The sequence below is a fragment of the Gymnodraco acuticeps genome, unplaced genomic scaffold, assembly GCF_902827175.1.
Source record: "Gymnodraco acuticeps unplaced genomic scaffold, fGymAcu1.1, whole genome shotgun sequence".
In the NCBI taxonomy this organism is placed as follows: Eukaryota; Metazoa; Chordata; class Actinopteri; order Perciformes; family Bathydraconidae; genus Gymnodraco; species Gymnodraco acuticeps.
Genome location: NW_022990946.1, coordinates 75,919 through 101,041, shown reverse-complemented (window position 1 = coordinate 101,041; position 25,123 = coordinate 75,919). Strand labels below are relative to the sequence as shown.

At 43.3% G+C, this 25,123-nt stretch overlaps 1 protein-coding gene across 1 annotated transcript in view; it reads left to right on the top strand.

The window, feature by feature from the left end:
- Window positions 1-2,980: 2,980 nt before the first annotated feature.
- The window catches only part of LOC117558541 (NACHT, LRR and PYD domains-containing protein 14-like), a gene marked incomplete at its 3' end in the record, with an annotated part of 94,565 nt that continues 72,422 nt past the window's right edge, over window positions 2,981-25,123 (top strand). The window contains exons 1-4 of the mRNA XM_034234789.1: window positions 2,981-3,008; window positions 3,303-3,440; window positions 4,502-4,562; window positions 4,788-5,007. Of these exons, the coding sequence (XP_034090680.1) occupies window positions 3,313-3,440; window positions 4,502-4,562; window positions 4,788-5,007 (409 nt within the window). The remainder of the gene's footprint in view (window positions 3,009-3,302; window positions 3,441-4,501; window positions 4,563-4,787; window positions 5,008-25,123) is intronic.

Below are 25,123 nucleotides of genomic sequence, written 5' to 3'. Positions count from 1 at the left end.
TCTCCTATGGATGATATGTGGATGTCGTCTCCTATGGATGATATGTGGATGTTGTGTCTCCTATGGATGATATGTGGATGTCGTCTCCTATGGATGAAATGTGGATGTTGTGTCTCCTATGGATGAAATGTGGATGTTGTGTCTCCTATGGATGATATGTGGATGTCGTCTCCTATGGATGATATGTGGATGTTGTGTCTCCTATGGATGATATGTGGATGTTGTGTCTCCTATGGATGATATGTGGATGTTGTGTCTCCTATGGATGATATGTGGATGTCGTCTCCTAGGGATGATATCTGGATGTCGTCTCCTATGGATGATATGTGGATGTTGTGTCTCCTATGGATGATATGTGGATGTTGTGTCTCCTATGGATGATATGTGGATGTCGTCTCCTATGGATGAAATGTGGATGTTGATCCACAGGAAGGTAAGGACGGGTTAAAGAACACCTTTCTTTGGAGTTTTATTTTGAACATTGAAACAGATCTGTGATTCATTTAGAAAGCATTTTATTCTTCCTTTATCAGAAACATTTTAATACATTTTATTTCATTTTTATTTTATACATTCTGTGAGTAATTGTATTTTCTCTGATCTATATGTTTTGATACAATAATACACAATTATTGTCTATGTTCCTAAGTTGTGGTCCTGTGTGTCGTTGTGTCGGCTGGAGGTCTTAACTTGTATATAGAGTTTGCTAAACCAATATCCTAAACAAACCTAGAATTAGAGTTAACCTTTATTGTGCATTTTGAGTTTGGGGCACCTTAGAGATTTAGATACTTTAGATACTAAACTCATTATTCATATAATAGATCAACTACCACCAGGGAAGGTTCCATAACGGGTTAAACTCTGGATCACTCTGCCCCTCCATGTGAGGTCGGCCGAGACCCTAGGGTTTTTTAAATCCACACTTAAAACCCACTTCTTCTCTCTGGCCTTTTAGCCTTTTCTTATCAAGCTCCACTTTTGTGTAATCAGCTTCCAGTTTGTGTTCGGGCGGCAGACACCCTATCCGTTTTAAGAGTACGCTTAAGACCTTCCTTTTTGATAAAGCTTATAGCTGATAAAATAATCTAATAAGAGTGCTTTGACGTAGATACGCTGTGCCTCTTCACCTACATTTTGGTTTTTGCTCTTTCACATAAATCTAAAGTTATTACTACTACTCATTCTTCTAAATCTTTTCTCTCTACTTCTCATACTCTCTACTCCTGTAATCTATTCTTTCTATCCTCTCTTTATCCAAACACCTTTTCCCTCTCTGACCTTTCGTGGTTTTATTAGAGGGTAACAGGCTGCAGAGTGGCTTATTCAGGCCGGGGAGTGTTATGACCGTAGACACAGTGTACCTCCCTACTTCTCACCAATTCCAATCAGGGACCTTGTTCCCTGAGTGTGCCTCTCCACCTATGTTTCTTACTCTCTCTTACTTGCTTACCTTTTCCCTCAACCTATCCTAAGGGAGTGCTTGTTCTTCCTTCTGTCTGTCTGTGTCTGTGTATTCTCTTGTTCCGATTAACCCAGCCGCCCCCAAATGTTCTTGTTTTGTATCTATATCTACGCCGGGATCCGGAGGCGAGGCTGATCCTCTTGCTGTGGTCCTGTGTCTTGGATCCTCTATCCTGAGTTCTGGATTAAGTCGTGGACTTCGGGTCGTGGCTGAACCTGTCTCTGCGGTCCTGCCTTGGGTCTCGTCATGCTGCTTCCCTGATGGCTTCCACAGGATTGTAGCTTACATCTTCTTATTACAGACACATGCATTTCCTAACATTCGGTCTATATGCTGTAAAATGTATTATCTCTTCCATTTACACACGGCATCTATTGCACGTCTGTCCGTCCTGGGAGAGGGATCCCTCCTCTGTTGCTCTCCCTGAGCTTTCTCCCATGTTCCCTTTAAACTGTGGGTTTTCTCTGGAAGTTTTTCCTTGTACGATGTGAGGGTCTAAGGACAGAGGGTCTGAGGACAGAGGGTCTAAGGACAGAGGGTCTAAGGACAGAGGGTCGGAGGACAGAGGGTCTAAGGATAGAGGGTCTAAGGACAGAGGGTCTGAAGACAGAGGGTCTAAGGACAGAGGGTCTAAGGACAGAGGGTCTGAAGACAGAGGGTCTAAGGACAGAGGGTCTGAGGACAGAGGGTCTGAGGACAGAGGGTCTGAGGACAGAGGGTCTAAGGACAGAGGGTCTGAGGACAGAGGGTCTACGGATAGAGGGTCTAAGGACAGAGGGTCTGAAGACAGAGGGTCTAAGGACAGAGGGTCTAAGGACAGAGGGTCTAAGGACAGAGAGTCTAAGGACAGAGGGTCTGAAGACAGAGGGTCTAAGGACAGAGGGTCTGAGGACAGAGGGTCTGAGGACAGAGGGTCTAAGGACAGAGGGTCTGAGGACAGAGGGTCTAAGGACAGAGGGTCTAAGGACAGAGGGTCTGAGGACAGAGGGTCTGAGGACAGAGGGTTTAAGGACAGAGGGTCTAAGGACAGAGGGTCTGAGGACAGAGGGTCTGAGGACAGAGGGTCTAAGGACAGAGTGTCTAAGGACAGACTGTCTAAGAACAGAGGGTCTGAGGACAGAGGGTCTAAGGACAGAGGGTCTGAGGACAGAGGGTCTAAGGACAGAGGGTCTGAAGACAGAGGGTCTAAGGACAGAGGGTCTGAGGACAGAGGGTCTGAGGACAGAGGGTCTAACGACAGAGGGTCTTAGGACAGAGGGTCTAAGGACAGAGGGTCTAAGGACAGAGGGTCTGTGCTGTTGTATTTGCTGTAAAGTGTCTCTACTCTAGGCTCTTTTTATTTTATGTACAGCACTTTGGCTCCACCACACATCGTTTAGAAATGTGCGATATAAATAAAACTTGATTTGATTTAAACATGAACCTGTTCAGCTGGTTATGAAACAAAGGGAGGAGCTGCAGACAGGAAGGGCGTTAAGGTGAAAGCAGGAAGTCAGACTGCCAGACGCCATTTTAAACTTCGACAGAGCAGGAGGACAACAGGGTGAGCGTTAACACCAGGATATGCTTTTAACACACTATTTACTCTGTTATACTGGATTTCAGAACATAATGTGTTCATAAATATATATATTTCCTAGAGTTCAATGAGGACTCTTCAAATGTTGTGAACTTTTTTTATTTCTTGGTTTTTGAGCCTTCAGAGTTTCATAACATGTGACAGTCTGACTCGTTTAATGTGCTTTAACCAAGTTTATAATGTTATGATTGAAATAAGTGTGTGTGTGTGTGTGTGTGTGTGTGTGTGTGTGTGTGGTGTTACTGGTTCATCTCTCAGAGTGGAGAAGATGAGTGATTTCAAAGATGAGGAGGAAGAGGACAAGTCTCCAGTCTCCAGCTGCCTGTCTCTGAAGAGTGGGCGGTCTACAGAGGACCCTCCAGACTTCAAAGATGAACCTGGACCCTCAGACACAAAGTAAGAGTTTCTGCTGTGACCTGACCTGAAGAGGATTCAGCTTGTTCTTAAGATCTATTCTTTAATAATGTCATGTGCGCAGAGTAGAGTAAGCTAACATTATTTAAGGATATTTCAATATGCAATTACATTATCATTGTTAGTGTTATTAAATGGTTTCAAATTGCTAAAATATAGATAAAAACTGTTCTTAAAACTAAACATATCGTCCAAAACATGAATGTACGACTTGGGCATGTTTATGATGTGTATTTTTAAGATGTTAATAATAGTGATAACCTGGTCAGCTGGTTGTGTTCAACATTAGCAGATATAACAGAGTTTTGAGAGGTTACATGTAGAGTCAATGCAAAGACCCAGATCCGTGCCTGGCAACACCAATGAAGTGAAGAAGTGAAATTCATGTCACCTGCGTATTCGTGCAGCGTGACACATTTCAACTTGAGGGTAAAGTTTGTGACTCTCTGTTCCAAAAAGCTGTCAGAGTTGAGATTGTGCTCCTGTGGTCTCTGACGGTCTGAGGGGGATCAGAGAGGAGAGCAGAGCTCGACAGCAGCTCGTATTCAATCAGGGTTATTCATGGTCCTGTTTAAACCGGAGACTGTCTGTGGTGCTAACAATATACTCACTGCTGTACTACATGAAGTCATTCTGAGTGTTGATGGAGCAGCTACAGTGTTAGCCTAGCTTTAATCAAACCGGTTCAGAAAACATTTTAAATATTTGTATGCTCTATGCTCTTTATGCTATGTTTATTGTAATTAATTCACAGCAGCTTCTATGTGAATTGTGTTTGTAATGCTATAGTGCACCAGGTTAATACAGCTGTGTGTGTCTATAGAGACAGGGAACATGTGCTCCTCTGGGTGATGAATCCAGACAGGAAGAGCTTTGCTTTTATAATAATGTGAAGTGTAAACTATCTACCTGATCACTAAGATATATTATATAGAGATAGACCTTTTTAAATGTTAAACTAGAATTTGCCCCCTTGTTGTACCTTTGGTGAGAATCAGCTCCTCTAATGTAAAGTGCTGTAAATGATGTGTTCATCTCCACAGAGGGAAGAGGAAGAGTCCTGTTCCTGTGGAGGAGCAGCTGTCCAGCTGTGCTCTGTGTCAGGACGTCCTGAAGGATCCAGTCTCTACCAGCTGTGCTCTGTGTCAGGACGTCCTGAAGGATCCAGTCTCTACCAGCTGTGCTCTGTGTCAGGACGTCCTGAAGGATCCAGTCTCTACCAGCTGTGCTCTGTGTCAGGACGTCCTGAAGGATCCAGTCTCTACCAGCTGTGCTCTGTGTCAGGACGTCCTGAAGGATCCAGTCTCTACCAGCTGTGCTCTGTGTCAGGACGTCCTGAAGGATCCAGTCTCTACCAGCTGTGCTCTGTGTCAGGACGTCCTGAAGGATCCAGTCTCTACCAGCTGTGGACACTGGTTCTGCAGACAGTGCATCACCTCATACCGGGAGCAGCGCCCTCCATCAGGAGACCCCTCCTGTCCCCAGTGTGGAGAAAGATCCAGAACCAGAGCTGGCCTGCAGACAGCCAGTCAGACCAGCACTGTACGAGGTAAGAGGCCGAACACATTCAGCGTCTTTAGATCCGTCGGGGCGCTGGGTCTCTACTCTTGGATGAATTCTCATTGGCTCAGAGATGGCCATTTCTACTGATCATAGTTCCATTGTTGAGGTCTACTAGAATAGATTCACATTGTTCCAAACTCTCATTGGTTTCTCACACAGCATCTCTGTATAGTATGTGTATTCACTCTCTGTCCTACACGGCTTGTTGGAGCTCCTACCCCCCCCCCCCCCCTCCCTGTGAGCCCACTGTGCTCTGATTGGTCAGCTCGACGTTGGGGGGCTCGCTGCTCCGCCCTTTGAGGCTTGAGGAGTGGACAATGTGAGCTGTGATTAAGAGAACATTGAGCACCCTCCTTACATTGTGAAAGCCCTGCCTTCCTTGTACAAATCCATTTTGGTCAGAATGAACCATTTTAGGTAAAATTGGCTCCAATCTTTTAGCTAGTACTGTACATAACTCACAGCAGCGAAGCCAGGAAAGACAACACGCAACTTCACTTTACGGGGCCAAAACTGCAAATACATCTTACCTTTGCTGTTTTCTGATCAAAAGCTGTGTTCAATGGCATTTAAACACATATAAACGCTGCTGAAGGTTGGTCCAATCTCGCTGTGTCACTTTGAAATGATTACTGATAACCCATCATCATATTTATGGCAATAAACATAGTTTTCTATAGAGCGTAACATAGCTTTCGGTTTGGGCAAACTGCGTGCGCATCACTCTCACTCCTCAATGGTAATGTTTAGATGGATTTAGAAAAGATTGTCCCACTCTTGACCTAACAATCAACATCGGCACCTCAGTTGTTTCCCCGACTCAGACTGCAAGGAATCTGGGTGTGACCCTAGATAACAACCTGTCCTTCACTGCAAACATCGCTGCTACAACCCGCTGCTGCAGATACACGCTTTACAACATCAGGAGGATACGTCCCCAGCTGACTCAGAAAGCGACTCAGGTTCTGGTCCAGGCTCTCGTCATCTCACGCCTAGACTACTGCAACTCCCTCCTGGCTGGTCTACCTGCATGTGCCATCCGACCTCTGCAGCTCATCCAGAATGCAGCGGCTCGTCTGGTTTTCAACCTTCCTAAATTCTCCCACACCACTCCGCTCCTCCGCTCCCTTCACTGGCTTCCAGTAACTGCTAGAATCCACTTCAAGACACTGGTACTTGCTTACCATGCTGCGAATGGATCTGGCCCTTCGTACATCTAGGACATGGTTAAACCGTACACCCCAGCACGTGCACTCCGCTCTGCATCAGCCAAACAACTCGCTGCGCCCTCGCTGCGAGGGGGACCCAAGTTCCCATCAGCAGAAACACGTGGGTTTGCTATCCTGGCTCCAAGATGGTGGAATGAGCTCCCCATTGACATCAGGACAGCAGATAGCTTACACACCTTCCAGACTGAAAACTCATCTCTTTCGACTCCACTTCGAGTGATAGAACTATTAACAAAGCACTTTTATACTAATAAAGGACTGGCTTACCTAAAGCCAGTTGAGTAGCACTTGAAATGTTTTGGCTCTATGAAACCTGATGTACTTTATGATTCTGTTTTCTTCAAGGTTGTGTCTTCCTGGTCGAATGTACTTATTGTAAGTCGCTTTGGATAAAAGCGTCAGCTAAATGCAATGTAATGTAATGTAATGTAATTTAGGAACACCCCCTCGATTCTATTGGCTCTAACGGTTCAAAATAGATGTCAATCACCAAAATCGCCTGTTAATTTATTCCGGCAATTACTCTGACCTACTAATTGACCTAACAGAAGCTATTAAGTCTATGTAAGTTTACTGCCAGACTCGCATCCACCTGGATCAGCAAGATCTCACCTCTACTAACTCCTGAAGAACCAGGTTCAATGAACTGCTATTTCAATTCAGACGACGCACTAAATCTGTTTAAGCGATCCCGAAGGATTTTGATATCAGTAATGAGGTGTGGCCCTACCTAAGTGTGAGTGTGGCAGGGTGCACTCTTACCTTTGAAGCAGGAGAGGAGAGCGCAGATGTCTTTTAAGTTATCCTAGTCCAAAAGGTGGGATGATTTTATTTGAAGAAAATGGTCCACACTTTTACCTTCTCTCGTTACAATGTGACAATCACACAAATATATCATGCTGTGAACCTTTTCTAATATAAAACCTTAATTCACAGTTTTACATTTCTTACATTACATTCTAACATCAACTGGCCCACTTCAGTTGTGACATTTACATTCTAACCTCAACTGGCCCACTTCAGTTGTGACATTTACATTCTAACCTCAACTGGCCCACTTCAGTTGTGACATTTACATTCTAACCTCAACTGGCCCACTTCAGTTGTGACATTTAAATTATAACCTCAACTGGTCCACTTCAGTTGTGACATTTAAATTATAACCTCAACTGGGCCACTTCAGTTGTGACATTTAAATTCTTCCGACAGAATTCAGAGGAATATCCTCTTAAATGGTCGGTGTTAAAAAGACACATTAAAACTTTCATTCAACAAAACATTCAAAACCAAAGTCAAGTTGAGAGAACTTACCAAGGAAAACCCCGCTCTGGAGCTTTCTCCCTCTCAGCCAGTGCTTTCATGCTGCACACAGGGACAGAAAACCAAAGACACACCTTCAAACCCATAGATGTGAGGAAAGGTCATGACCTCAGGTGTGCATGACTGGACATGTCCAGACATATTCTCCTATGGTATGTGTGGCGGCTCAATTTCCAGTTCAGTTTGAGTCGCCAAGAGGCTAAGCTTGGCTATAAACTGTGATGCGTTGACAAAGAGAAAGTCAATACTGAAGCAAGATAGTTTTACGATATTTAATAAACAAAATCTAAAGTCATGGTCCAAATCCAGATTTTGTATTTCCTTTGCTCTCTCCATTTCAGGTATGGCAGCCAACACATGCCGACTGTTACTTATCCATTTTGTCAGTAGAAAGCCTCCCTTTGAACAAATGGCTCGTAGTTCATGATAAAGGGCTGTTGCCTCTTCTTCTGAAGCTGTTGAAGTGAGGCAGTCGTCTACATAAAAGTTATTCATAATTGTGTTTATAGCTTGAGGGCTGAACTGTTCTAGATTGTCTTCAGCGCATTTCCTAAGGGCAACATTTGCACAGCTTGGGGATGAGGTTGCTCCAAAGAGATGCACAGTCATTCTATATTCCACCAGGCTCCGACTGCAGTCTCCATCAGGCCACCAGAGGAACCGTATCAAGTCACGGTCTTCACTTGGAACTTTCACTTGGTGAAACATGGCTTCGATGTCTGCAGTGATGACAACAGGATCTTTACGGAATCTTGACAAAACTCCCAGCAAAGTACTAGTCAGATCCGGCTCCTGGAAGAGCTGAGGATTCAGTGAAACTCCCCGAAGTGTTGCTCCACAGTCAAACACTACTCGAAGTTTGTTCTTTTGTGGATGCAAAACTCTGTGATGTGGTAGATACCATTTGTTGCTGTCTCTACGTTCCAAGACATGATCCGGTACTTTCTCTGCGTGGCCTTTAGATATCATCTCAGACATGAAGTTGGTATAATCAGAATGAAAGGAAGGATCTCTCTTAAATCTTCTTTTTAGGTTCAGAGTGCGTTGCTCAGCAACACCTTTATTGTCGGGCATGCATATTTCCTTTTCTCTAAATGGTAATCCAATAGAATAATGTCCATTGACTAGGTGGGCAGATTTTGAAACCAGATCCAAGAACTGTTGGTGTTCCCTGGAAGGTTCTTGGTTGTCTCTCCCACATTCGGGAAAGTCAGTCTGAAATTGCTGTTCCCACAGCTTGTCAAGTTGCACAACTGATGTTCCGTTTACACTTATTGAAGTGTTGTCCTGAGTATCATCAGGACATAATAATAATAATAATAATAAATAATATTTTTATAGCGCCTTTCAGGAAACCCAAGGTCGCTTTACAAGTCGGGTAGGGGGGGGGGGGGGGGGGAGTAGGGGAAAAAAGGCAGACAGGTTAAGGGGGTGGGGGGGGGGGAAGTAGCGGAAAAATAAACCTATTAAACTAACTATACAGTGGCGAAAGCCTTGGTAAAAAGGTGCGTTTTGAGGGCTTTTTTGAAAATGTCCAGGGTTGGGGCGCTGCGGATTTCGGGGGGGAGAGAGTTCCAGAGGGTGGGGGATGCCACACTGAAGGCTCTGTCACCAAAAGTCCGCAACCTGGTGCGGGGGGTGGAGAGGAGATCCTGTCCAGATGATCTTAGCTTCCGGGATGGAGTGTGGTAGCGGAGAAGGTCAGACAGGTATTGGGGGGCGAGGGCATGGAGGGATTTGTAAGTCAGAAGAAGGAGTTTATAGGTGATACGGTGCTTGACTGGGAGCCAGTGTAGGTGGATCAGGGTGGGGGTGATGTGCTGCCAGGGCTTGGTGTGAGTGAGCACCCTGGCAGCCGAGTTCTGCACATACTGGAGCCTGTCCAGGGCTTTACTGGGAACCCCGAACAGGACTCCGTTGCAGTAATCCAACCGGGAGGAGACGAATGCATGAATGAGGGTCTCGGCCACGGAATCAGAGAGTGATGGTCGTAGACGGGAGATGTTCCTGAGGTGATAGAAGGCAGACTTAGACATCCTCCTAATGGTCCATTAACTGTGCATCCGAGCATGGTTTTTACGGCATAAGGTCCATCCCCCACACTCCTGATTACCTCAATTGGTTCAAGGGCCTTTGGAACATCTGAACCAATCAGCAACTCAATTTCAGCGTCAATTTCAGGTAGACAAACATCCCTGAAATACAACCATTGATTGATGTCGTGTTGACGTGGAATGTTTCCTCTGTGCATGGGCAGTCTTCTGAGTGTATAATAATAATAGCTTAGATTTATATAGCGCCTTTCATGGGACCCAAGGTCGCTTTACAAGGAAGAACAGGGCAAAACAAATGGCAGTCAGACAACCAGTCAGTCAGACAAAAACAACAGATAGATTAGGGGCCAAAGGCCTCGTGAACAGGTGGGACTTGAGGGCCTTTTGAAGGCGTCAAGTGTGGGGATGTTGCGGATCTCCGCAGGGAGAGCGTTCCAGGGGGGGGGGGGGCTGCCACACTGAAGGCTCTGTCCCCGAAGGGTCGCAGTTTGGTGCGGGGGGTGGTGAGCAGACCAGAGTCTGAAGACCGCAGGTATATGCCGGGGGGGTTAACAAAAGTCACTGTTATCCAGTCCAGCAACCTCTAGGCCTGACACAATGCTGATTTCAATGACCTTCCTTTGACCCATAGTTCTCACCAGAATGGTTGACCTTCTGCCTTGGAGGTTAAGTGTGTTCATAAGCCCTAATGTACAAAACAAAGCTGCCTGGGTCAAGAAATGCATAGGTTTGCTCTGTTGTGTTCCCCTTTTTGGCTTTAACTTGGACTGGTACTATGGAGAGTTTGCAACCATCTTCCCCGGCCCCTGTAAGGCCACCTGTCTGAATTGAGGCTTCAGCAGTGTTTGCAGATGCTTCTTCCATTTCTACCTGCTCGTTTTCCATTTCCTTTCTTTGTTGGTAGATGTGCATTCTGGGATGATTTAGATTGCATATGTTGCACCTGTTAGAAATTAAAATCAATGTTTTATGGCATAAAGTAGCTTAAACAGTTTAAATGCTATTTTATTCTGGAAAAAAACGGAAGTTCTCAATACCAAGCTTTTATTCTGAAAATCCTGCATGACGACATCCGGGACTACCGTTCATTAGTATCTTTAAAGTGGCTATTGACGCCGTTAACATGTATTACATATAAAGTTATGAAAGAGATAAGGAGGAGAAAAGTCATGTGGAAGTAAGCAATGAATGTAAAATGTCGAAATCCTCTGTTTAACGCGATATCGGACACAGAAGAACGAGGGGGGAAGTCTCCTACGTCACCACAGCTCCCAGAGAGGAGGAGCAAACAGCCAGCAAGCGGGAAGGACCAAGGCTTGTGAGCTCTCTTCTGCACGGCCACCACTGCGAGAGGAAGCTGCAGCCTTTCTCTCCTCACTGAACAATATCCTGTTTGTAACATTACCGCGCCTTTTATTAATTAAAGTACCCGTTTGAACCTTCTCAGAGACTCCATTCGTCTCCCTTTTTAAAGCTTCTCTCCTGGACGCGAGAATAACGAACAAAGCATAACACACCCCATTAGTTTCCTGCAGTCTCTACTTATGTGTCCTTTACACAGGCAGCCGAAACAAATACAATTTTCTTTGAGAAATTAGATTTTTTTCATGATGCGTCCTCTTTCCTAACTGTAGACACATCTCCAGAGCATTTTCACATCTACAACACAAGCAGTTTTCCACAGCAGACACAATCCCTTTCTCTGCAGTGCTTCTGTCATATTTATTTTCTGTAACTTTCACATTGGTTGCAAAGATGCTTCCTCCTGTGGCCTTCTTATGTCTCTGCTTACGGGAGTGGGGTCTTTAATGTCCCCAAATATGTGATCTGTAGCGATTTTTAATAGCCTTTCAAGGAATTCCACAATATCCTATATATATATAGCATTTTTTGTAATCTCTCCAGTTTTAAAGGATTGTTTTGGTTACTGTCCTATAGTATGCATTGGAATTATTTCAAACCTGTTTTATCCCAATAATTATAAAGGAGTGCCTTGGAAATATGTGTTTACATAAATTGAGATCCAAACGTTTGAGACCCACTGAGATAATTTAGACTAAAGTGAACTATCTAAACACTCAGAGTCCTTTACCTCACTGAGCTGTAGTTATCAGCCTCTCAGTCTGACTGGAGAGGACTCTCCCTCCACATTATTGTAGACACATCTTCTTCTTCCGTTAGAGCAGCTAGCACCAGATTCTAATAACAACAGCGCTGGTACCGGGAGGTGCACCCTCCCTCTCTCCCTCGCTCACTCCCACGCTCACTCGCATTTTGGCTGTGAGCTGCGGGCGCCAGATAAGCTAACATCCCCCATTTTCATCACTTACAGCGCCCATCGTACAGGGCAAATGAAACGTGTAACCGGGGTGAAAAGGGTGTTATATTTACTTAATTATGAATATTGTTACATCAAGGCCGAACATTAGGATGAGCCCCAACGGTCAAAACGTGTTTTTTTCTCCCAGAACTGCCAGCGCAGCGCCTCCACAGATCTGGCGCCCTAGGCGAACATCTATTACGCCAGTGCTACGGGCCGGCCCTGAGTTCATATGTAACTCGCAAATATCTTTCTCTCTCTCCTCTCTTCTCTTCTCCTGCGCACCAGTTATGTGCAGGCCTGGCTATAACACTCTCTCTTTTTATTAATTAAGATCACTTAATCAAAAACGATTATTATTACAAGTAACCTGAGTTCCACCCTCAAAAGCCCAAAATGACTTTCTGAGAAACATGCATCAATGGGTAATCATTTCACTCAAGGCAGAAGTCACAGGTCACCTGTACTCTACCTACTCTCAATAGCCAAAAAACCACCTCTTTGATTATAACACAAAGAGTGGAAGAAAAGACAATTGTGCTAATCTACTCTACTTAAACGGAAAATCATTAAAAAAACCTCAGTATGCTTAAGAGGAAAACATCTATTGGTCCCATTTTAACAAACTTACATACATAATGAAAACTCTTCCAAAACACTTATAGCAAGATGTAACTGTCGTCCACTCGTTCTACTTCTGTTATATTGTCCAGTAAACACTTCTTCAGGGTGTGCACGTTCCGATCTCCATGCGTAGCCTTTAGATGGAATATCTGTCTTAGCCTTCATGCTGTAATGTCCCATCTCATAGCAACATCCCTTGATGACATCTGAAGCAACATCATTACCATTTGAATTGGACGGAACTGTAGTCAGAAAACTGAGGCTTCTGTAAAAGAACAGTTAACGGTAGATCTTCTATATGTTCTCTGGAGTTTGAGATCACTAATATACTTGGCTGTAAATCATCTCAGATGTTTTGGGTTTTGTTCTTCGTGTTGACCCAAACCCATAAGACAATAGCAGTGGAAGAATAGCTGGAAGTCATCCAGCTGCCTTCATTGACACTCCAGTCTGCCTCAGAATGATCCATCTTCCCTCCTCAACATTGCAAGGGGAAAACCAGCTTTGACCTGGGTAGAAAATAGCACTTGCATTCTGGGTTAACAGCCTGCAGTCGACCACTAGGTCTTAGAGTCTTATCTATCATTTTTAAACTTCCTGAAACCATCAAATGTTGTTTGTGTTGTGTTTTTACTTACCCACCATTTCCTAAACACACAACAAACATCTCCTGCAACATTGTTTAGCCATGGTGCAGAAACCAATCAGATCCCAACTTTGAACAACACATTTAATCATACCTGTCTTTAGCAGAACCCAATCGAGAGCTTGACCATGTGGGAACAAAGTGTTTCAGGCGAAAAGTTGTTTCATTTGCCCTCTGGATCATGTGAGGGTTAAAAGATTCACGTGACAAGAATTACAATCCATCTGAAACCAATGTGTCACAGAAGAAATAATGAAAACGTTCACCTGGGATGGAAACAACATATTATCAAATACATCTTAAAATGAAATGACTAAATTGAACAATAAACCCATTTTACCCCTCCTGGAAACATCCAAACCATAGAGACCATGTTTCCCAAATAAGATGCTCTGCTCACACAATGTTATTTCAAAGTCCTGTGACTCATCATCAGGAAACTTTCTCCTGTCAAAAAGAATCAGCAATGTTAGAAATCAAGCTACATAGTCATCGAGCCATGCAGGGATCATGCAGAGTCAGACAACGTGCATGCGTCATGTCTCACAATGGTTCAGCTAACATGGCAGAGTCAGAAATCCACTGCCAAAATCAAATCCCCTTGTCGGTGGGTCAGTGGGTCAGTGGGTCAGTGGGTCAGTGGGTCAGTGGGTCAGTGGGTCAGTGGGTCAGTGGGTCAGTGTTACTGTAGCAGTCAGAAATTGACAAATCAATTCACATTCATTCAGTCTTTGCAAAGTCTCAGTCAGTCTGAGATCTCATGTCCTATAGCAGTGCACTTTGATATTCTACCAGCCGGAGCTTTCTAGTGACATCAATGTGTTGCCTACTTGCTTATCTTTCTTACAGTGCAGACGCTTTTCTGCTTGCTCTTGCCTCTGCTTACTTCTTATGCTGATTTTCCTATTCTTATTCTCTGAAAACTTCGAGCAGCGGCTCCTGGACATTAACTTATCACTGGGACAGTTCATCTTCGTAAATAGACGGAGGGTTTCAGCCATATTTCAATATTTTTACGACGACCTCAGTCTTACAATAGCGTAGCCTAGCAACAGCTAAAGCCTGGTAGGCTACTGCTATTTAGCTAGTCAGTAGCAAAATGCCTCCGTTCTCTACAGATGACTTCCAGAAACTTATACAGAAGATGGCTGTGTTGGAAATGAAAATGCAACGGTTGGAAGTTAACGTGGAAGTGAATGGACTATGTCGTGGGAATGACACGACTTTACCAGTGTTGCAAAATAATGGAGAAGGGTATGCTAACTCACAGCTAGTTAGCAGCTACAAGGATTCCAAGGAACAGGAGGGCTGTGTACCGGGTAATAAATCTACAAGTGGTAGTCCTCCCTGGAACTCTCTGGGTGCAAAGCCTAAGAGTAAATCATTTCCATGGGATTTGGGAGGACGGATAACAGGCAGAGCCCAGCGCTCTGAAATCTGTGATGCGACCGGCTGGCCTGCATTGTTATCACCCAGGAAGAGCGCCTCTTCAACCCCTATTCATACTAGGAAACAGCAGTGGACAGCTGCTAAAGGGAGAATTACAAACAATCCTCCTAAACCACCAAGTGTGCCAATCCAGAACAGATACGCTCCGCTGACCGAGAACCGGAGATCTGATGACCTGGATAACCTGTCCTCTTCACGCAGCAGGGTAAGGACCAATAGCTACTCCAAAAGTAAAAGGCTAGAGGGAAAGCTAACGACTGGGCCTGAAACTCTGATTGTGGGTGACTCTGCTGTAAGAGATGTAAAAGGTCTGTGTAATAAGAACAACACCAAAGTACTCTGTTTTCCCAAGGATGTGGTCTCTGACTTGGCTGAGAAGATCCTGCATATTGGGGCTGAACATCCGACTGTGAAGAATGTGGTACTGCACATTGGAACAAATGATGTTGTGAAACAACAGTCAGAAGTGCTGAAAGAAGACTTTAAATGTTTGTTGGAAACTGCCAGCTCTCTAAATGCAGAGGTGTTCATCAGTGGCCCTCTACCGCCAGTCAGAAGAGGAGTGGAGAGATTCAGCAGATTGTTTGCACTGAACACCTGGCTTTCAACGGCCTGTACTGACCATTCTGTTCATTTTATTGACAATTTTAACTTTTTCTGGGATCACAGACATCTTTTCAAGGCAAATGGAGTTTGCCTGAACAAGTCAGGAGTGAAATTGTTTATCTCTAACATATTCAACTGCCTGCGTCATCAATCTGTTCCCTCTGCCAAGGACAAGCAGCAAGAGGAATCAAAACACGAGAAAGACACAACACATCACGCAGAAAACCCTGAAGAATTATCACTGCACCCGCCTGAGGAATGTTCTGATTATGGGAGACCTATGAGACAAATGGAGGAGTCTCCACTGCCCCCCCCCCCCCTGTCAACGCCTTTGAGGATACTCCGTTCACCTTTTCACCCTCGCCCACCCTCCTGGGGATCGATGAACACACAAAGGAGATACAGAGGGTTGGCACCGATTCCTTCCTGGAGTTCAAAGACCAAACGAAGGCGATACGCAGGGCTGGCACCATGTCCTTTACCCCCGCTCCTCAACGACGCCCACCAAAATCACCGCGGAGACGTGCATCATCTCCCCCGTCCTCATCACCGCGCCTACGTCAACCACCTCCCCCCCCTGGCAGCATGTCCTCTACCCCCGCACCATCTCGCCCGTCTCCATCACCGTGCCTACGTCGACCACCTCCCCTCCCTTCGAGGGGGCATCTGCAGTCTCCGAAGCCTGATAAGGATGTGTGTGTACAAAACACAACAAACTCTTACTGATATGTGATGGGTCCAGGCTCAAGGGCGTATGGCACTCTCAACTCTTTCCAGGACATGTCGGGGCTGTCATAGTCTGCTCCATCATTCACCAGTAGTTTTCCATTCACCTGTCTCACCTGTTTTCCACACCCACTCATTAGCTCACTCTCTTTCTCTTCTGCACCCATTAGCTTCTGCCAGTATTTAAACCCGCACCTTACACACACTCTTTGCCAGATTGTACTTTGCCTCATGCTTGTCTTTCCCGCGTTTGAAACTAGATTGCCTACCCGGTTCCGACCCTGCCTGTCCTCGATCTGCCTGCTCTGCCTGTTCCCTGATCCTGCCTGTCCCTCGACTATCCTGTCTGGCCTGTTATCCGACCCTGCCTGTATCCCCGCTGACCGCCTCGCTTACTCCCTGACTCTCTGCCTGTCCCTGACTCACCTTCTGCCCGCTGTCCTCCGGTGCGTTAAACTGCTCGGTTGGAATTCCTCAGATCCAGTGGAATCTCCAATAAAGTGTATTACCAATTCTCCTTGGTTTCTCGAGTGCTGCATTTGGGTTCTCCTTAAGATTGTGACAGGGGCCCTGCCTGCCTGTAGCTTTGCCGATATCTGTGTTGATAGGTAATAGATTAAGAGCGGTGAATCATAGAAACAGGAAGCGCTCAAACGTTTGTGTGAGTGTATCTAATTTAGCAGTGATTCCATGTCAGCCACAGCTTGTTACAAAAAACATGACTGATAGTGTGTTTAACAAACCTAAACTAGCTTTATTAAATGTCTTTGGCAGGAAAAACATTTTTAATCAATGATTTTATCACTGAGCACAATCTCGATTTTATGTTTTTAACAGAAACTTGGATTGAACAAAATAACAGTGCAGCTGTTCTTATCGAATCAACCCCTCCCAACTTTAGTTTTATGAGTCAGGAAAGAATGCATAAGAAAGGGGGTGGAGTTGCTATTCTGTTCAATGATTCCCTTCAATGCAGGAAGACATCGTATGGAAACTTTGATTCTTTTGAATATGTGGCCCTTCGGCTGAAATGCTCCTCTCGAGCTCTGCTCCTAAATATCTATAGACCACCCAAATACTGTGCAAGCTTTTTTGATGACTTTACTGAACTGCTGTCTATAGTGTGTATTGACTTTGACCGTCTAGTCATTGTTGGTGATTTTAACATCCATGTTGACAACCCCCAGGACAGAGGGGCTAAAGAACTGTTTTGTGTTCTTGATAGCTATGGACTGACTCAGCATGTGACGGAGCCCACGCACAATAAGGGGCACACTCTGGACTTAATTATCTCAAAGGGTCTGAATATCTCTAAGGTTGTGGTGACTGATGTTGCACTCTCTGATCATTCCTGTGTTTTCTTTGAGAGCTCTATTTCTGTTCACAAAAATGTTCAAAAAGAGGTAACCACAAAGCGATATTTAACTGAAAACACTAGGGAAATGTTTACTCAGAATTTCTCTTCCACACTTGCCCCTGCTAACATCTCAGTAAATGAGCTAGTAGATCATTCTAATTCAAACATTTACAATGTTATAGATGCCATTGCTCCAACTAAGGTAAAGGAAGTGTCTGTCAAGAAAATGTCTCCATGGAGAAAGGCCATGAGCGTGAAAACAGAAAAAAGAGAATGTCGAAAAGCTGAACGCAGGTGGCGAAAAACAAATCTCCAGGTTCACTTTGAAATCTATAAAGAGAGACTTGGCCTTTATCATTTGGAATTGAAAAACGCACGACAATCGTTCTTCTCTGACATCATTACCAAAAACAAAAACAACGCACGTGCCTTGTTTGCTACCGTCGACAGACTAACTAACCCCCCAGTGTCAGTAGCCTCTGCATTTCTATCCACCAGGGCGTGCAATGATTTTGCCTTTTTCACTGACAAAATTCAGAAAATCAGACAAGCAGTCAGTGCCTCTGCATCAGGAACAGCAAATGTGTTGTCCCTATCTCCACTTAACATCAATTCAGACATCATGACACAATTCCATCAGATTAATGATAAAAACCTAGAGGACATTATACAACTTCTGAAATCCTCCTCCTGCTGCCTTGATATTATTCCAACAGGATTTTTCAAAGATGTTTTGCCTTGCATGGCCTCAGATCTACTTCATATAGTAAACAAATCTCTTCACTCAGGTGTTTTTCCACAGGCCCTGAAAACTGCAGTCATTAAACCGCTCTTAAAAAAGAATAATCTAGATGCTTCAGTAATGAACAATTACAGGCCCATATCAAACCTGCCATTTCTAGGTAAAATCATTGAAAAAGTAGTTTTTCAACAGTTGAGTAATTTCTTGCATTTAAATAACTGTTTGGATGTGTTCCAGTCAGGCTTTCGTCCAAACCACAGCACTGAGACTGCTCTTGTAAAGGTCTTTAATGACATCCACTTAAACACAGACAGTGGCAGAACTTCAGTGTTAGTATTATTAGATCTCAGTGCTGCGTTTGACACTGTTGACCACAGCATATTACTAGACCGACTGGAGAACTGGGTGGGACTTTCGGAAACAGTTCTAAATTGGTTTGAATCCTACTTAAAGGACAGAAACAACTTTGTTTCTAAAGGTAAATACACATCTGAGTTGACAAATATGACATGTGGGGTTCCTCAAGGCTCCATCTTGGGGCCTCTTCTCTTTAACATCTACATGCTACCACTGGCTCAGATAATGAAGAACAACAAAATAAGTTACCATAGCTATGCAGATGACACACACATTTACATAACCATTTCACCAGGAGACTATGCTCCAATTCAAACACTGAGTAAGTGCATTGAACAAATCAATGACTGGATGTGTCAGAACTTTCTCCAATTAAACAAAGATAAAACTGAGGTAATGGTTTTTGGAGCCAAGGCAGAACGTATAAAAGTTAGCGCTGAGCTTCAGTCTGCAATGTTCAAAACAACAGATAAAGCCAGAAATCTAGGTGTAGTCATGGACTCTGACCTGAGTTTCAACAGTCACATTAAAACAGTTACTAAATCAGCCTACTATCACCTAAAGAATATATCTAGGATTAAAAGACTAATGTCACAGCAGGATCTGAAAAAATTGTCCATGCTTTTATCTTCAGTAGGCTCGACTACTGTAATGGTGTCTTCACAGGTCTCACTAAAAAATCTATTAGGAAGCTGCAGCTGATTCAGAACGCTGCTGCTCGAGTCCTCACTGACACTAAGAAAGTGGATCACATCACTCCAGTTCTGAAGTCTTTACACTGGCTTCCTGTGTGTCAAAGAATAGATTTCTAAATACTGCTGCTGGTTTATAAAGCACTGAATGGTTTAGGCCCAAAATACATTTCTGACCTCCTGCTAAATGATGAACCATCCAGATCTCTCAGGTCTTCAGGGACTGGTCAGCTTTCTGTCCCCAGAGTCAGAACTAAACATGGAGAAGCAGCGTTCAGTTATTATGCTCCAAATATCTGGAACAAACTCCCAGAAACCTGCAGGTCCGCTGCAACTCTGACTACTTTTAAATCCAGCAAGAAGACTTTTCTTTTTGTCGCTGCTTTTAATTGAACTATTCATATCTTAGACTGCACTGTAACTTTGATCCATGTACTTTTTCTTTTCATGTTTATTTTATTAGCTTTTCTTTTTAATGACTGATTTTAAATGCCTTTTTCTGAATGTCTTTCATTTTTTGTAAAGCACTTTGAATTGCCTTGTGTTGAAAAGTGCTATATAAATAAACTTGCCTTGCCTTGCCTTGCCTTGATGTCAAACAATGCAACAAAGTGTTCGCAGCACCATTTTCTTCAGATGTTTAAACAAACAAATGATCAATAGTCTTCATTGATGTGCTGCCCCTAGGAAACACAAAGCCTGACAAATGTGCATGCAAGCATTCCTAAGTGAACCTGCGGATAACGGCCTTTTTAATTAATATTCCAAATTAATCAATAATAATAACAATAATCAATTTTATCAATTTGTTTACGACATGCAGATCACTAACACATGTTTCCAAGTTCAGCATCAGCCTTCTTTACTCTAACATTACGTTTTTAAATAGGAGTATTAGAAATGGAACAAATATTCAATCTTCAGAAATGTTCTTAACAAATGTCTATCTAGTGAATAGCCAACATGTTTTAACAATGTCAGATAAAAATAAGCCTAAATACTCCTTTCCTATCAAAGTCTAAAGCTAGACCTAAGGTGAACAGTTTTGGTAATGGACCATTTAATCTCAAAACAAAACAAAACTGGACTCGTGTCCTTGTTATTTGTTCTTCAAAATACATTAGTAAATACTTTGTGAAGTATTCACAATATAACTAATCCTCTCTAGGATATGAAATCCGTTCGTCTTTAACCAGATACCATTTCCCTATTTATGTTTTAGTTCATGATAACAATGGCATAACAACCACACGTTTTACCCATAGCTAGTTTCTGTAAGGGAAACTTCTGCAGCAATGGAGAGTCAGGACTCAGAGAGACACGAGGAGAGTTGGAGCTTTGATGGCAAACACTGGTGGTTTATTACAAGTATCGGCCGGAGAATTTCACATCACAAGTCACAGCAGCCAGAGGTTCTGACTGCCCGGAGAGTTGCCACATCAATTCTGACCAGCCTCTCTCTAGATAGACCTTTTAACTATTTTACAGAGAGTTAATCAACAGCTGGGAACACTGGAGATATCCCCAACATCTGGAGACACTGAATCACTTGCCTGACTCTTAGGCTCTGTGACCGAGAGTTGACCGGTCATAAACTGAGAGAACAGAGTCAGGGTTGGTCATAAAACGTCAACAGGCAGAAAAGTTAAATATCTTAGGAGTAAGGGAGAATTATTCTCTGACAGTTTCTATGTCAAGATTATTATGTGTGACATAATAATCAGATGTCTTGTTTGCTAAACAAGGATATTCAACTTTAATCTTTTCAGTATTCCAGACTATCGTTAAACAAGCAGCCTCTTTTCTCAAACACTAAGCATAATGTTGTACACCACCCTCTGGAAAACTCCTGCACAGTTATGCTGTAAAATCATCGCATCATTTCTACCGAGCCTGAACACTCTGAGACAAGCCTGTCTCAGATCTTGTCATAACGAGAACAGTCAGTGATGCGTTGTCCTCTGCAGCTGTAGTCAGTGGGATCAATGAAACTCTTGTTTGGCACTGGGATGTCCTGAGGGGGGAGGAACCTCTGGATCAATGTGGTACAATCCAGAGATGTTCACAAGTCTTTTTTTGCAAGTCTAAGTCAAGTCTCAAGTCTTTGGTCACGAGTCCAAGTCAAGTCTCAAGTCTTTGGTCACGAGTCCAAGTCAAGTCTCAAGTCTTTGTGGGGTGAGACTTGATCAAGTCTCAAGTCTTTGGTCACGAGTCCAAGTCAAGTCTCAAGTCTCTAAAAAATAAAAGTCTCATGTCTCTTCTGGTTGTAATAAGCCTTCTATTGTCTGCTGCTATCCAGTCTGTTAAGAATACTGCACAGCTATATCTAAGAAATTCAAAGCATTTACTGTATTATTATCACTCCTATATCTATTAGCATACAGTATCAGTACTGATTAGTTGTTTGTTATATGATCACTTTAAACAGGCTATTGCAATGTGAGGACAAACATCACACTTTAGCTAAATGCAAACAACTTATAAGCAAAACACTTCAGAATCACAAATCAGTATCACAAATACTTTATTAATCCCCGCAGGGAAACTGTGTTAAAAGTACTTAAAAGTAAACATTTGTTCTGTGCCATTTGCAACTAAAAAACTATTGCTGCAATATTATCTGAAATATACTGAACTGGTGAGATTAAAACATGACCTGTTCCAAAAGAGATATCTACCATTAACACCATTTACCAGCCAGATGCTGGTAAATCATGCAAGTGGCTGGTTCTGTATGTTGCACGCACCAGCCACAAATAACAATGGCAATCTATTGAGTGGCTGGTAACATTTCAACATGAGGCTAGGCTAGCCATTTGGCCAGTTTGACCTCTGCAACCGTATTGTTTAATTACACTGGGTCTCTAATGACATCTTTTAAGTCTACTATAAATAAACATATTCCTCTATCCTCTCACTCAAACCCAGTGTAATGGTAACCTGATAAACCTGTAACATTAACGTTACGTGGTCAACAATAAACCTGTAACCTGCCTATAAACCGACAGATGTATTTATGTATGTAACTATGTCTTTTTCTACGTTTAACGTTAGCCAGTAGATGGTGGCAGCGGAACGTAATGATTAACGTTACCGACCTCTTTTATGTCATGTCAAGAGTTGGATGTCAACGCCACTCAACGCAAACAAGTGTGACAAGCAAACATTCACTCATCTTTTCAAATATTCAGTTACAAAGCTAGTAGCAAGCTAAGTTAACATGACATAGCTGATGCTGAGCTAAACATGTTTGCTAACCGTCCATAAGTGCTTTGACAAAAAATCCATTAAAAAATGTCATCTGTGGAAGCCGTAATACTGTAAAAATAACTGGATGGCCTACCTGTCTGTCAGCCTCCCATCGGGGCACAAATTTATCTCGTGCCCTCATTGGTCATGTGCGCGTTCGTGTGTGTTGGAGGAGGGGCTCTGTGAGGAAGTGGCAGATTTTCTCCGGTTGTGTATTTTCAAATTCTAGCGATCTCGAGCCGGTTTCTCAAACTTACCTACCCCACCTTTAATACGCCAAAAATAGAAAACACAATGATTGTTCACGAGTCCCAAAACACGAGTCCAAGTCGAGTCTGAAGTCTTTTGAGCAGGAGTCCAAGTCAAGTCTGAAGTCTCTGTGTGTGCGACTTAAGCGCGACTCGAGTCCGAGTCACAAACTCGAGTCCCCATCTCTGGTACAATCAGCAGACACACGTTGTCCTCTGCACAGCAGGAATCCCCAAAAACTGCAGTTCCTCTTCACACCACTGTTGCCTTGACAACGAGGCCCAAGCAAAATGTCAAACCCTCCTCAGAGATGCGTTCTTTGCACAGTTCTTCTGTTTCTGTAGTGAGCAACTCTTCACCAACACACTGATCCAGAGTACAACCCAAAGGTGGCGCACAACTATCCAGTGCTGCTGTAATCACAGCCAATCAGCTACTGGAGAAAAACTCAATTTAAATCTCTCCCCCAAAGGGTTACAAAATAAAACGGCTGAGTGTCTCTATGGTCAGGAATGCTGAAACATGTACACTAATGGTAGTAGTCTGCTCAGATCCTTTACTTCATTAAAAGTAGTACAACTACATTCTAGTTGACGTTTTGCTTCTAAAATTCTAGTCAGGAAAATAAAATAAACTTCATCTTTAAAATCTTCTTACATTTGAAACCAAAAAGGTCTTCCTTCTTTACTTCTTACCTTTACTTCAGTTCTAAGTCAAAAAGCAAAACAAGGAACCACTATAGATTCATCTTTTATCCACTTGCTTATTCTATTCTTTTTCAAATTGTGTATCTAACTTGTGTTACAAGCAGGTTAGATTTGTAACAGAACACAAAACTAACTGTATTTAGCGCTATTTTTAAAAACAAGTAATCTGATTTCAGTTAATGAATACACTTAAAGGAATTATTGGTGGAAAGGTTTCCTCACAAAATGTAATCTTCATTCCTAAAGCTAAAACCTAAAGAAATCATCACGGAACAGTTTTCTGTCCTTATCACTTCATTGTTTCAATAAAAACTAAAGAGCTGTGAAAACTCTTGAGAACATCTCAACACTTTTATTCCATCATTCTCTTTAGAACAAAGATAGGATAGTTGCACGAATGTTTATGACAGACACACCATATATTCCAATAACAGATATCTCTGGGCAGTAGAAAGGACACGATGAATATTATAACATGTAATGTAGCCTTACTATGAAGGCTGACCTACATCCACTGCACTGGTAAGGTAAAACTAGGCCGATTACTAAGATGTGAAGTGCTTTGTAACTTTCACTGGCTTGACTGAATACACAACAAACAATGAAGAAAGTTGAACCAATAAACCAACACAAACTAGTGTATCACTATAACATGATGATGATGGTGATGAAGAATGCATCTAACGTTCCGCTGTTCATTAAAAAAACAGAGCATGAAACAAACCATCATGCTCTTGCTTAAACCATGCGGAAATGCCATCAAGTGGATTCCGAAAATCACCGAGTGACACGAGTAGATTTTAGCCGAGACCGGCGGAACATATGTCTCAAAATTCCGTGTGTGTAAAAAGACGATCCACGAGCAGAGATTTGAGATCCACGAGCAGAGATTTGAGATCTACGAGCAGAGATTTGAGATCCACGAGCAGAGATTTGAGATCCACGAGCAGAGATTTGAGATCCACGAGCAGAGATTTGAGATCCGCGAGCAGAGATTTGAGATCCACGAGCAGAGATTTGAGATCCACGAGCAGAGATTTGAGATCTACGAGCAGAGATTTGAGATCCACGAGCAGAGATTTGAGATCCACGAGCAGAGATTTGAGATCCACGAGCAGAGATTTGAGATCCGCGAGCAGAGATTTGAGATCCACGAGCAGAGATTTGAGATCCGCGAGCAGAGATTTGAGATCCACGAGCAGAGATTTGAGATCCGCGAGCAGAGATTTGAGATCCGCGAGCAGAGATTTGAGATCCGCGAGCAGAGATTTGAGATCCGCGAGCAGAGATTTGAGATCCGCGAGCAGAGATTTGAGATCCGCGAGCAGAGATTTGAGATCCGCGAGCAGAGATTTGAGATCCACGAGCAGAGATTTGAGATCCACGAGCAGAGATTTGAGATCCACGAGCAGAGATTTGAGATCCACGAGCAGAGATTTGAGATCCACGAGCAGAGATTTGAGATCCACGAGCAGAGATTTGAGATCCACGAGCAGAGATTTGAGATCCACGAGCAGAGATGTGAGATCCACGAGCAGAGATTTGAGATCCACGAGCAGAGATTTGAGATCCAGCGAGCAGAGATTTGAGATCCGCGAGCAGAGATTTGAGATCCGCGAGCAGAGATTTGAGATCCCGAGCAGAGATTTGAGATCCACGAGCAGAGATTTGAGATCCACGAGCAGAGATTTGAGATCCACGAGCAGAGATTTGAGATCCACGAGCAGAGATTTGAGATCCACGAGCAGAGATTTGAGATCCACGAGCAGAGATTT